Source organism: Sus scrofa, chromosome 9 (genome assembly GCF_000003025.6).
Source record: "Sus scrofa isolate TJ Tabasco breed Duroc chromosome 9, Sscrofa11.1, whole genome shotgun sequence".
Taxonomy (NCBI): Eukaryota; Metazoa; Chordata; class Mammalia; order Artiodactyla; family Suidae; genus Sus; species Sus scrofa.
This window is the reverse complement of record NC_010451.4, coordinates 1,343,299-1,357,194: the sequence shown is the minus strand read 5'-3', so window position 1 is coordinate 1,357,194 and position 13,896 is coordinate 1,343,299. Positions and strand designations below refer to the sequence as shown.

The 13,896-nt window shown below is 42.5% G+C and overlaps 2 protein-coding genes across 2 annotated transcripts; both read right to left on the bottom strand.

Annotated features, from left to right (window-relative positions):
* LOC100736745 (olfactory receptor 10A3) lies at positions 531–3,894 on the bottom strand. Its single transcript, XM_003482500.4, is given in 1 exon segment — positions 531–3,894. A coding segment is annotated over 1 exon segment (945 nt). The 5' UTR covers positions 2,643–3,894; the 3' UTR covers positions 531–1,697.
* On the bottom strand, positions 11,900–13,896 carry LOC100520502 (olfactory receptor 10A3-like). The gene has a single exon (XM_003129396.3). The coding sequence runs from the start codon at positions 13,144–13,146 to the stop codon at positions 12,202–12,204; it is 945 nt and encodes a 314-aa protein (XP_003129444.1). The 5' UTR covers positions 13,147–13,896; the 3' UTR covers positions 11,900–12,201.

Genomic DNA, 13,896 nt, shown 5'->3' with positions numbered 1-13,896 from the left:
TTCTTTTTTTTTTGTCTTGTCTTTTTAGGGCTGCACCCATGGCATATGGAGGTTCCCAGGCTGGGAGTCCAATCAGAGCTGTAGCTGCCAGCCAATGCTAGAGTCACAGCAACTTGGAATCCAAGCCATGTCTGTGACCTACACCACAGCTCACAGCAACCCCAGATGCTTAACCCTCAGAGCAAGGCCAGGGATCAAACCTGAGTCCTCATGGATGCTAGTTGGGTTCATTAACTGATGAGCCACAACAGGAACTCCTCAAACTAATTTCAAATATTAGATGATGAAATTTATTTTTTTAAGTGAATCAAGGAGTTCCTATCATGGCTCAGTGGAAATGAATCTGACTAGTATCCATGAGGATGCTGGTTCAATCCCTGGCCTCACTCAGTGGGTTAAGGATCCAGCATTGCCATGAGCTGTGGTATAGGTCGCAGATGCATCTTGGCTCTGGCATTGCTGTGGTTGTGGTGTAGGCCAGCAGCTATAGCTCCCGTTCAACCCCAGCCTGGGACCTTTCATATGCTGCAGGTGTGGCCCTAAAACACTAAAAATAAAACAAAATAAGACAACGAGTTTATCAATTTTACACCTACATTTTTCATTTTGGGCAGAGGCAGGTGTAATTTTTTACATTACTGTTTTTCAGAGCTGAGTGACACCTTCAAATTAAGGACTGTAGGAGCTCAAATGATGTAGACGCCATAGGCAATGCCTCTTTATTCACTAGAGACGCATTCAAATACGTCAAATATGAGTCAAGCAGGACATGTTCCAAATGCTACATTTTAAGATTTAATTCATGCTGAAAAAGACCACACTGTTAGCAATGTGACTCAAGGGCCACTGAAAATAAGGGCAATTAATCCCACTACTTTTGCACAGTAAAAGCTCACCCACTGTTTATGAACAAAGTGTCTGGCGGCAATTTGGGACTACAAAATGGACGTTAACAAAGTCTCCAAAAACAGAGGTCTATAAGTGAAAAAGTACCAACACTGTCAAGCGATATTTCAGAGGAGTTCCCATGTCGTTCTCTGGCCACCAAAATTACATGCATATCTTGAAAAATATCAAGAGAAATTCGGTTTGTACTTATAATCTGCGTCAGCCCATGAATTAGAGCTGGTTCAATCTCCCCAAAATAGCTGCCCTTTAATTGCTCACTCATGGAACAGATTTCACTCCAAAAATAAAAATCTTATCTGTCTGTTGGTCCCTTGAAACTCTACCCTGTTACTGCAGCAGAGTGGGCCTTGAAGTCCGTCTGACAGAACTGCAATCGTTTGGAAAAGTTATTCAGCAAAAGGTAGTAAAATCTATGAGCACAGATCTCTTCGTCCCGTCAGGCCCACTTTGAGGAACCTACCACACAGAAATAAAACATTGCTACACATGAACCTATGCAACTGCGTGCTCATTGAAGCTTTCTTTTAATTACAATAGTCCAGCAATGGTTTGGATATTCACGACATAGCAAATGACAAATTAACTTATATCAAGTGTCATCAAAACGTATTTATCTGAAAAACAAAGGCAACAGTACATTATCAAAAGAGAGAGACCCTGATATCTTTGCAAACTTGAACTCAACAAGTTAAACATATTCAGATCAAGAAATGTAAACTCTTTTCACCTGTTTCTCTCTGAATACAAAGAAAGTTCAGTCTGATCATGACCAAATGTTCCCAACACTGTCAGAAGGTGTGTAAGTCCACTTTTCTTCGCCATAACTTCATCAAAGCTCTCTTCAGCTCACTGTTCCTCAAGCTGTAGATCAGGGGGTTCAGCAGAGGTGTGAGAAGTGAGTAAGCCAAGGACAGGAGCTTCTTGGTGTCTGGGGAGTAGCCAGATTTGGGCTGTAAGTAAGTCATACTGGCTGTGCCATAGAAGAGGGTAACAGACGTCAGATGGGAGCCACAGGTGGAAAAGGCCTTCTGCCTCCCTGTGGTGGGTGGCATCTTCAGGATGGCAAGGAGGATTCAAAGGTAAGACAGGAGTATCAACAAGAAAGGAACCATGACAATCAAAACAGTGCCGGTGAACGCATAGACTTCAAACAAAAATGTGTCTGCACACGCAAGCTCCAGCATAGCTGGGGTTTCACAAGAAAGGTGATTAATTTCATTGGGGCCACAAAAGGGAAAACTAAAAACCCACGACGTTGGCACAGTAGCCACCATAATCCCTGAGACCCATGAAAACACCACTAACTTCACGAAAACCCTTTGGTTCATGAGCACTGGGTAGCTCAGAGGATGGCAGATTGCAGCAAATCGGTCATAAGCCATTGCCCCCAGGAGAAAACATTCAGTGCCACCAAAAAGAAGAATGAAATACATCTGTGCGAAACATCTCACAAATGAAATCGATGTTTTCTCAGTGGAGAGGACCACCAGCATTTCAGGCATAACGACGGCACTGAAACTCACTTCCACCACAGACAAGTTCAGGAGGAACAGGTACATGGGGACGTGGAGGCTCTGTTCCAGGGAGATGACGAGAATAATGACGGCATTTCCCATCAGAGTCACCAGGTAAACCACCAAGAACACCCCAAAGAGCTGCCCTTGGAGTTCGGGAAAGTTAGAAAAGCCCAAGAGGATGAAGTCAACCACAGAGCTCTGATTGTGTCTTTTCATTTCAGTAGGGAGGTATATATTATTTTACGGTACAGAAGGTAAATGACGAAGCCACAACCCAATATCAGAGGGTTCAAATATGCAGCCACTGTGGATAATCCTGGCAAAAGCTGTAAAAAGAAACCTATCCTAACAGACGTTAGTTTGGAAATTTTGGAAATGACCAATTACAAGACGTCATGAATCTTCAAATACAAAAGGAGAAGGAATAATTTTGGCTTAGAAATCTTATCTGAATTGCACAAAATAATTATCAAAATTCTCATTCTTATAATGCAATTTGTATACTATGAACTTTGAAATTTTTAACATAGCCTAAAAAACAAAAATAAATGCTTCATAGGCCCCATTCCTACTATATTGTTATAAGTATCATTTACTTTTCCCAATTTAAGAAAATAAAAGTGTCAAAAGTGACAAACGGAAAAATACACCCACAAACATTTTCATAACAACCAAAGAAGTGTAAGTTACCACCCGGTCGATACATGATTGCTGTACATATTCATTAGATTCACAATGACTGTCTGTGACTTGGTTAAAGGTGGCAGCCCTCAGCTGAGACACACAAGGAGGAAGCAGTTTAGAGTGACTCACACCAGGTGATCTGCAAACTGGGTGAACCGCCTAAACTGGCCATACCCATTATATTGACTCTGACTTCTCCATGGCCCATTCTTGTAACTAAAAGACCTATGTTTGATCATTGCGAAACTGCGTTTTAAAAGATTCTTTCTCTGTCCATCCCTCCCTCCACGACTGCCATCAGACTCTGTCTCTGTCTCTCTTCCCTCCAGCCCCACTCCACAGCTCTCCTTCTCATCAGAAAGGTCATTCAATCACTACTTACTCAACAAACACTGAGCACCCACCAACCACTCTGGCATTGATTGTACAGCTCAACAGAAGTGACAACACTGCACAGAACCGCATACCACCTACACTTTAACTCCTGCCCTTTATGCCTTGTTCCGCTTGCCTCTATTATCAACAACTAAGATTACATATATTCTAACTCCCTACCTAATACAAAAACTCCAGGAATATAAAGGTTTTGTTTTGTTCTTTGCTATATTCACCATGCCTACAACAGCCCCTGGCCCATAATACAGGCTAAACCAATATTTGATGAAAACAGAAATGAAATGGGAAAATCCAGACAGTATTTTAAAGGAATAGTGTCCCATCAGGCGGCCACAAGTCTTTTCTCCAAGTCCATGATTTTCTTTATGAGATGTTCATTTGTGCTGGATATTAGATTCCAGTTATAAGTGATATCATATGGTATTTGAGTGGGTGGGATCGGGAGCTTGGGCTTATCAGACACAACTTAGAATAGATTTACAAGGAGATCCTGCTGAGTAGCATTGAGAACTTTGTATAGATACTCATGTTGCAACAGAACAAAGGGTGGGGGAAAATGTAATTGTAATGTATACATGTAAGGATAACTTGATCCCCTTGCTGTACAGTGGGAAAATTTTAAAAATTAAAAATAAATAAATAATTAATTAATTAACTTAAATAAAGGAATAGTGTCAACAAGAAAAGTAGCACCAGCACACAACGTTACTGGGAAGCTAGGGTACTAACAAGTGCGTTAGACGTTTCAAGGAGAAAAAGACTGCTTCTCAATGGGGAAGGGGGGCGAACAACCATCATCAAAGACGTCACGTGTGGAAAATACTTTAGGCAAAAGGACAAAGACTCGAGGGAGACTGGCTTGCTCAAGTCAGAAGGTATTTGGTGACAACTTACTCTAGAATCAAGACCTACTGGCCGTTGGGCGACAGCTTGGAAACCAGTGGAAGTTCCATGTCGGATGGGGAACCCAGAAAGGACACCAACCAAACGCACGAAATCTTCTCTTGCCTGCAGATCAGCAGCACGTTAGCCGACAGTGCAAAGCAAGGTGACTTATTTCTGAGCTTGACTTAATCACCACAGATCAATGTCTGCATCATCTATAATAATTATATCTTCGATTAAAAGCTCTTCGAAACTTAGTGAAATAATCAATGCAGAATTAAACATTTAAATTTCTAATCAAGAAAACTAATGTGTATTCAATTCCAAATATTTTAAAGTGGATAGAGTTTTAAATTTAAAAATGTAGAGTATTATCTATACAAACAGAAAACATTTAAAGGACTGTTTGCATGCCTACTATTACATACATAGTAGATAAAAATCAGAGGGTTACTGTAGAGCACATGGAACTACATTCGATATCCTGTGACAAACTATAACGGAAAGAATATAAAAAGAATGTAAATATGCATATAACCCAATCACTTTGCTCTATGACAGAACTTAACACAACACTGGAAATCACCTAGACTTCAGTTTTTAAGAGGTACCATAAAGGGCTGTTTAAAAGCGTATCATGGGAGTTCCCGTCATGGCGCAGTGGTTAACGAATCCGACTAGGAACCATAAGATTGCGGTTCGGTTCCTGCCCTTGCTCAGTGGGTTAACGATCCGGCGTTGCCATGAGCTGTGGTGTAGGTTGCAGACGCGGCTCGGATCCCGTGTTGCTGTGGCTCTGGCGCAGGCAGGGGGCTGCAGCTCCGATTCAACCCCTAGCCTGGGAACCTCCATATGCCGTGGGAGCGGCCCAAGAAATAGCAAAAAAAAAAAAAAAAAGCGTATCATGGAATAGCACATCCGTGAAGAAAGGAGCAACTAACCATACATGCCCCACATTTTTCTCTATAACATAGAACACACTAATGCTGTCTTGATAACCCTCTAACATGGACGGTTTGGGCAGATCACTCCCACTTCTAGGTTTCAGTTTTCCAACTAAAAAGGAAGGAAGTGGATGTATTTACCAAGTCCCCTTTCAGTTGCAAAGTTCAAAGATGTGCTTATTAGAGCATGGGAAGTACACAACCTCTCACTATCGCCTGAAACTTTCTCTGAAATGAGAAGGAAACTGACAGCATCACCACCAAAGAGTCACTCATTCAAACGTTTGATCTGCGTCTAGTGATTCCCGAGAGGGAGACGTCCCTTCAACAGCATCTCCAACGATCAGCGGAAGATCAACCATCAATGGAAACCCACTCACGGGCACACGGCAGGACCTGCACTTTCTCACCTGTGGACTCTGACCGCCTACAGTTCATGCTGCGGCATCAGAATAACACCTCTCGTCAACAGCCACCTTCTCATACACACAACTCAGTGCTCTGATGCCAGACCATTATATGACACTGAGTCACATGCCCTGGAGAACCCATCCCTGGAGAACCCGAAATCACTTCAGACATGCTTTCGCATAGTTTGGCACAATAACAAAAGAGGCTTGAACTTGGGCCCCAGGGGCAAAGCTCAAGAGCACAAACCTGCAGCCCCACTCCCTCATCTTCCTGCAGGGAATAAGCACCTCCTCAAATGAGAGACTCAGTTTCACTGTGACATCCCCCAAAAGCAGGTGGAAACAGGCTCAATAAAAGTTGTAAATGTGGAAAAAAGATAGCAGTGGGGTGAGGGCGTGAACAAAGGCAGGTGGACCAGGGGGAGAGCAAGGATTGGGTGGAATGAGGATTTGTGCAATCGTGGGCAATAAGCTAAGACAAGAAGATGGAAGCCTCTTTGGAAAAAAGCACCCTCCCCCACCGCCAAGCCCCATGCAAGAACTTTGCATCATTTGCAGAAGAAATACGGAGCTACTAAAATATTTCTACCAAAAAAATATCATCCCAAACAACTTCATCGACAGAACTTCTCAAACCAGGAGTCAAAATCGGGATGAGTTTGCATGAGGCGAGAGAAGCATTTGACTTCTCGGATTCTATTATTTTCTCTGTAAAATAAACATAACATTATTCATCTCCTCAGGTACATGGGAAAATCAGGGCACTCAGGGATCTGTCTAAACTGGCTTGAACAGTTAGGAGGCCACCGGCTCAGTCCCAACAGAGTGAGGAGATGAAGGAAGCTGCAGGCTTGGCTTTGGCCAGAACGAGGAGGTGTGGCCAGAATGCAGGTTTTATTTGTCGCCTTCTCACTGCTGCTTTCCTGAGCACGTGGTTCCATTCCTAGAAAGCTCACCTCTCCTGGCAGCAATGTGGCACCAACAACACTCAGGGGTTCATGCTACCTGATCAGTGTCTGGTGGGAAATGTACCGCTTATGATGAGAGGAGGGGATTTGCACCGCAGAATCTAATCCAAGGATCCCTCCCATGTCATTCGCCATGAGGAGCCAACACCCCGTGCCTGCAGGGGTCACGTGCGCCAGGTCTGGGAAGGGCTGCCTAATATGTGCTTTGCCTGATTCATACCCCATCGATCCCATGGGGGCTTCTGATATGCTGGAATATTCTATTTCTTGATGTAGGTGGTGGTAAAACAGGTGATGTGCAGATTGTGAGAAGTCGTCAACATGTAGAGTCATGATTGTCACCTGTTCCCAAGTATATGTTAGACTCAATGAAAAGTAAACAGAAAACTTTCAGATACATGCTAAAAGGGATAAAGAGTAAGGTTAATACCAGGTTACCTTTTTAAGGCAAATAGTACTAAATGGATTTTTAAGAAATCAAAATGTGGAGATTTTAACTCATCTTCCTTGTCGATGACAGACAATAGAAATAACAAAGACACAAAATGGGAAGATTTTAATAACAAAATTTTGATGTATGAGATGATAATGAGAGAGTAAATATGAGTCAGAAACAATAAATTTTACACTGCTAACTATATATTCCTCTCAAAATATTTATGGAAGATGTACATAAATTGATTATGCGTTTGTCAGAAAGAAAATATCAATAAATTCAAATATATAGTAGACATACACAGAACATACTTTTCAGTAAAACTGAAGGACACCACCAAAACACAGAAAAAGGAAAAGTCTTGGAATTTTTTTTTTCCACAGATGTTGGGCCTCAGTTCCCAGACCAGGGGTTGAACCCAGGCCACAACAGTGAAAACACCAAGTCCTAACCACTAGACCACCGGACAACTCCCTTAAACTTGGAAATTTAAAACATTCTGAAATTATCTCTTTCGCTAACTTGAAGTCAGAAATGAAATATAGACCACTAAGAAACTAATCTTTTAAAAACAAACAGATTTTCATTTATTAATGTCTTTAAAACATTTTTTCTCATCTTGTGCTAAAATCTGCTCCACCCTCGGCATTCCCCCATCTCAGGTGGTAGCAACTTAAAGCTTCTACTTACACAAGCCAAACACCAACGAGTCACCCTTGAATCCATTTTTTCTCCCAACCTGTATTAAATCCATAACCTATCTGAGGCTCTATCTTCTAAGTACACTGTACCAAATTTGAACCCTTCCTAGAGCTACCAAAGGTCCAAGCTCCTTTTATCTCTCAGTTGGATTATTACTATACCCAATTACTAGTATATATCCAGTATTACCATAGCCTCTGGTCTTCTCCCTTCTGCCCTTGCCTCTGCTCAAAACCCTCCAATAGTGCCTCTCCCACTCAGTGCAGAAGCCAAACACATAAAGATCTGATCCCCCATTACTCTCAGAGCTCATTTTGATTACACCCCTTGTTTATGCTTATCCAGCCATGCAGCCTCCTTGCTATGTCTCAAATCCACCAGCTCTGTTTCTACCTCACAATCTGATTTTCCCTGAACATGGACTATTCCTTCCAAAATGCTAACTCCCTTATATACCTTTGCCCAAGTGGCCTCCTCTTCATGAGATCTTCCCAAATCAACCTACTAAAGACTGAACCCCAACATTCCTATCCTGACTGACTTTTCTCCACAGCACTCCTCAGCAGAGATACCTCTCAATCGTAAGGAGATGGAAAGGTTAAAAATAAAAAGATGGAGAAAGATATTCCAAAATACTAATCAAAGGAATTTTATGTAACTCTGTCTTTATCAGAAAAGTCAAACAGCAGAGCAAGAAACAATAGTAGGAATGAAACTGAGCAGGACCCTTCAGGACCCTCCTGGGTATATGAGCCCCTGCAGCTTGTCCCCTTTTTCTTGAAGTAAAAGCCTTCATTTCAGGCCTCTCCTGAGTCTCAAAAGGCTGGCTCAGGAGTCAATGCTTAGGAAATGTGAACATGCAGTAACAAAGAATAGCTGTTGGGCTGGAATTCTGGTAACCCTGAGAGATATAGATGGAGATCTGACACACATTCCTAAGCTGTTTTTACAGGAAGCAAACCCCACCATATGAAACCTCTGTCCACAAACACGCAGACCCCTGATCAGTTGAAATGAGAAGGTTGATGATGTTCAAAACTTCCCCTTGATGCCAACCAATCTGAGAACTGAGCACAAGCTGATCATATACCCTCTGGCCCTATCTTTCACACTGCCTTTAAAAACCCTTCCCTGAAATCCACTGGGGAGTTTGGGTTTTCTGAGCATGAGCTGCCCATTCTGACTGCTTGGCACCCTGCAATTAATGCTCTACATTCCTTCACCACAACCTGGTGTGAGCCCACTGGCTTTGCTGTGCATCAGGCAAGGGGACCCAATCCAGATTTGTTAACAGGAATAAAGAGTCACTTCATAATGAGAAAAGGTTCAATTCTCCAAAAAGATATAACAATTCTAAACCTACAAGTATCCAGTAATTTGGCCACAAAATATATCAAGCCACCATTTCTTTATGAACTAGATATCAAAAACCTAAGTTACTTTTTCCTGTCAATCCTTCAGCTTTGGCTACTTCTTAGGTCCCATTTCTATGACAGCTCCATGGGCATGTCAATTTTATTAGCAGTCCAACCACAAGAACTCAAGACAGGTAGAGGGGGAAATTCCTCCTCCCCAACAAGGCCAATAATGGAAAGGAGAGAGGTGGGATCTACAAAATGCACCACATATCAGCTAAGTGACTATAAATATAGAATCAAAAGGAATAATAAAGCTGTCTTTTACATGGGTTCAAGTATATATTTCAAAGTCCACTGTGGGAAGGACTTGGCAGAAGCGCCTCTAAAGTCACCAGGCCACATGTGTGGGTCATAGGCTAGGATCCCACGGCACATCTGATAGTCCACTCCATCGTCAGCAGAGGGACCTGTTGGACTCATTATCCCAAGGGGCTACCCCAACAGAGGTGCTTTTCTTCACTGTGCCACATTCTCTCCTGCTTCTCACAGGACACTCTTCAGTAGAAGGGAACTTGGCCCAGCCTCAAAGGAAGTATTTTTTTTAATATGCTGCAAAGATAAACACCTTTGAGGCATTTCTCTTGCAGAGAGAAGGATGCCCGTCCCTTTCTCACTTTGGGTCACACACTTCTCTTGTTATCTTAGCAACTAGGGCAAGGTATATACAGAGAAGAAAATCCCATTCTGCTGTTTAAAGTTTAAATAATGGACCATAGGAAAGGACAGGATGCTCCAAGGAATAAAAATTGGGGAAGGGAAGATGGGATAGAGAGGTCAAGAAAGGAAATGTCATGGAGGTTTGAAGAAAGACAATTCACCAGCTGAAAAGCAGAATGAGCAAGAATCAGACGGAGAAAAAGGTGTGTTTTGACAGCTCCAGGCCAGAACAGAATAGTGACCTCATAGAATTGAAAGCAGACCTGGCACCAGAAATGAGTAGGTGAGTGAATGACCTTGTGAGTGGGCAGAAGTGTAGCATGAGGGTGTAGGAAATATAAGAGGAGGTTCCATAGCCCAGGTTAAGATTTTTTTCCCCAAAATGCAGCAGAAACTCACTGAGCTGTTTTGAGAAAGGAGAGACATCCTTAGATTCACATTTTTGAACGTTCACTTTTTTCCTCCCACAGTGATCATCGGTAGAAATCTTGGTGTTACCTACAAAGCCAGGACAACAGGATTTCAAGTATCAGTCTCACTAGCTGTCACGAGACAAGCTGGCATTGTCAGAGTTGCTGTTTGGGGAGTAGAGTGATAAACTGGACACTTTGGGACCGGCTGTCTTTTGTCATGTTTAGCATCAAACGGAGAAACAGTATGACTCTGAAATCACCCCATGTGCGAAGAAATCTTGAACCTTGCCAGTTCAACTGTCCCTCCCCTGGCAGGGAGACCTAGGCACAGTGTGGCTTTAGGGACCTTCCAAAGTCAGTGATCTGCCAATAAACTCGGAAGTAATCAAAGGCAGAGACTGTATTTCAGCAGAAACACTCACCTTAACAGTCATCTTAACAAAAACTCATTGAATCACTGAAGGTGTAAGCAAATGAAACAAAGTACGAAAATTAAAATGAAGCTGTGTGTTTGCCTTAGTTTCCAGGCTTGGGGAGTTGTGGTGTTTTCCTGTAAGACCTTCTTTAACTGGTTCCTCTTAGGGCTATGAGAAAAATACTTCAGGAAACCAAGAGAAGAAGCCAATGAAAGAATTTTCAATGTCGCCTTATTGTACCTTTGAAAATAATATTGTACGGCTATCAAATATTACTCAACCTTCTGATCATAAACTTACTTTTGGTGAAAATCCAAGCAGATTTTTACCTTTACTTCTCAGTTTGGGCAGACATTGCTGTCGATAAAAATGGTTTTCCAACAGCTTCAAACACAAACAGTGTCTTTACCCGCTGTACTGTTACCTCTGGAGCAGAAGCTCAGGACAGTAAGAGCTCCCGTGATGTGAACTCAGTGAAAGAGCCTCTCTTGTCACAAGAGCAACCTTAAAACTGGAAGTAAGCATTAAATGTTCCAAAGCTGCAAGATGAGCAATTATGATGCTGGGAAAGGTCAAGAGTTTTGATGTAACTCAAGAAACATAGAAAATATACACAAATATTTAATCCCATTAATTCCCACAGGGGGAAAAAAGTCATCTGTTGTTTATAAGAAAGGTATCTGAGGAAGCATAGGTCCACAAAGGAAGTTTAACAAATGGCCTAAAAGTGAAAAAGGTGCTAATGTTATCAACGAGACTTCAGGGAAATTTTCATGGAATTCTCTGGTCACCAACATTTGACTCATCCGTGGAAAATACCAAGAGAAGTCCTGCTCTGAGTTACGATCTGTGTAAGTCCATGCGGTAGAACAGTTCAGTGTCTCCCCAAACAATTTTGTTTACGTATTCATGGAATGGATTTTCACTCCAGAAATTAAAATCGCATCTGTTTGTTGGCCTCTAGAAGTTCTAAACCAATTGTGTGCCAGACTGAGACTTCAAATCTGTGTAAAGGAGTTACAATGGCTTTGAAATGGAATTTTGCAATAGCTATTTATGTCTATAATCACAAATAATCTGCATCCCATCAGGCCCAGTCTGAGGAATCGATAATACAGAAATAAGACGTCAGGACATATGAGCATATGGATCTAATTCTTTATTAAAGTGTCATCCTAAAGACAAAAATCCAGTAACAACTTAGATGTTCATAACAGAGGAATTCACAAATAAATTGTTATTTTATGTCATCAAACTTATGCACCTTGGAAAAATGGATGTGAATATAGCATCAAAAGAACTGTATCTCCCTGATATATTTTCAAACTTGGAGGACTCCACAAATTCATATATTCATACCAAAGAGTGTAAACTCTTTTCACAATTCCTAAATTTAAGTTCAGTGCAGTCAGGCAGCACCAAACATCACATGGTTTCTCCACACTGTCAAAAGGTGTGTAATTCCACTTTTCTTCGCCATAACTTCATCAAAGCTCTCTTCAGCTCACTGTTCCTCAAGCTGTAGATCAGGGGGTTCAGCAGAGGCGTAAGCAACGTGTAAGCCAAGGACAGGAGCTTCTTGGTGTCTGGGGAGTAGCCAGATTTGGGCTGTAAGTAAGTCATACTGGCTGTGCCGTAGAAGAGGGTAACAGACGTCAGATGGGAGCCACAGGTGGAAAAGGCCTTCTGCCTCCCTGTGGTGGGTGGCATCTTCAGGATGGCAAGGAGGATTCGAAGGTAAGACAGGAGTATCAACAAGAAAGGAACCATAACTGTCAGAATGGTGCCAGTGAACGCATAGACTTCAAACAAAAATGTGTCTGCACACGCAAGCTCCAGCACTGGGGGAGTCTCACAGAAGAGGTGATTAATTTCATTGGGGCCACAAAAGGGAAAACTGAAAACCCATGAGGTCTGCACAGTAGCCACCATAATCCCTGAGACCCAAGAGGACCCTACTAACTTCACGAAAACCCTTTGGTTCATGAGCACTGGGTAGCTCAGAGGATGGCAGATTGCAGCAAATCGGTCATAAGCCATTGCCCCCAGGAGAAAACATTCGGTCACACCAAAAAGAAGAATGAAGTACATCTGTGCAAAACAGCCCGAAACAGAAATCCTCATTTCCTCAGTGGAGAGGACCACCAGCATTTCAGGCATAACCACGGCACTGATACTCAAGTCCACCACAGACAGGCTCTGGAGGAACAGGTACATGGGGACGTGGAGGCTCTGTTCCAGCGAGATGATGAGAATAATGACGGCATTTCCTACCAAGGTCACCAGATAAATAACCAAGAACACCCCAAAGAGCTGCCCTTGGAGTTCGGGAAAGTTAGAAAAGCCCAAGAGGACGAAGTCAACCACAGAGCTCTGATTGTGCCTTTTCATGTCCGCAGTGGAGCATGTAGTTTATGCAAAGTCACAATCCAACAGCTCTGAGCCAGCATCTGCCTTCGCCCCAGCCCTTCATGGCAGAGGACATAAGGGGCCCATCCTGAGAGAGATGGCGCTTGGCAATTTTAGATTATGGCCAAGGACTTACATTAATGAATCTTCCAAACAAAAAGGCAGAAGTTAAAATTTGTAGCTTAGAAATCTTGTCTGATACATACAAAATAATATCAAAATCCTGAGGCAACTTGTACACTGTGCGGTTTGAAAATTACACCCAGCCTTTAGGCAAACAGAAATATATAGTAACTTAGATCCCATTCGTTTTAGCATTGCTAAAGTTTCCTCTGTTTCTCCCAATTTTACATAAACATGAAATTTAAGACCACAAAACATAAAAGTCTGGGCTCAGCTTTGCCAGGGTAATTGGAAAGTAGGCACATTAGAGGAAAGACAATCAGGAGCAGGAGTCTCCTCATTCACCCAAAAGGCTCAGGACTATGGAACATTTAAAGATTTTTGAACATGGGAGTTCCTGTCGTGACTCAGTGGCCAACGAACCTGACTGGCATCCATTGAGGACGCAGGTTCAGTCCCTGGCCTTGCCCATTGGGTTAAGGATCTGGCGTTGCCATGGGCTGTGATATAGCTCGCAGGATCGACTTGGATCCTGTGTTGCCGTGGCCCTGGTGTAGGCTGGTGGCTAGAGCTCCGATTGGACCCCTAGCCTGGGGACATCCATTTGCC

Coding starts and splice junctions, on each gene's coding strand:
- LOC100520502 (XM_003129396.3), bottom strand. CDS start 13,146: ATGAAAAGGCACAATCAGAGCTCTGTGGTTGACTTCGTCCTCTTGGGC.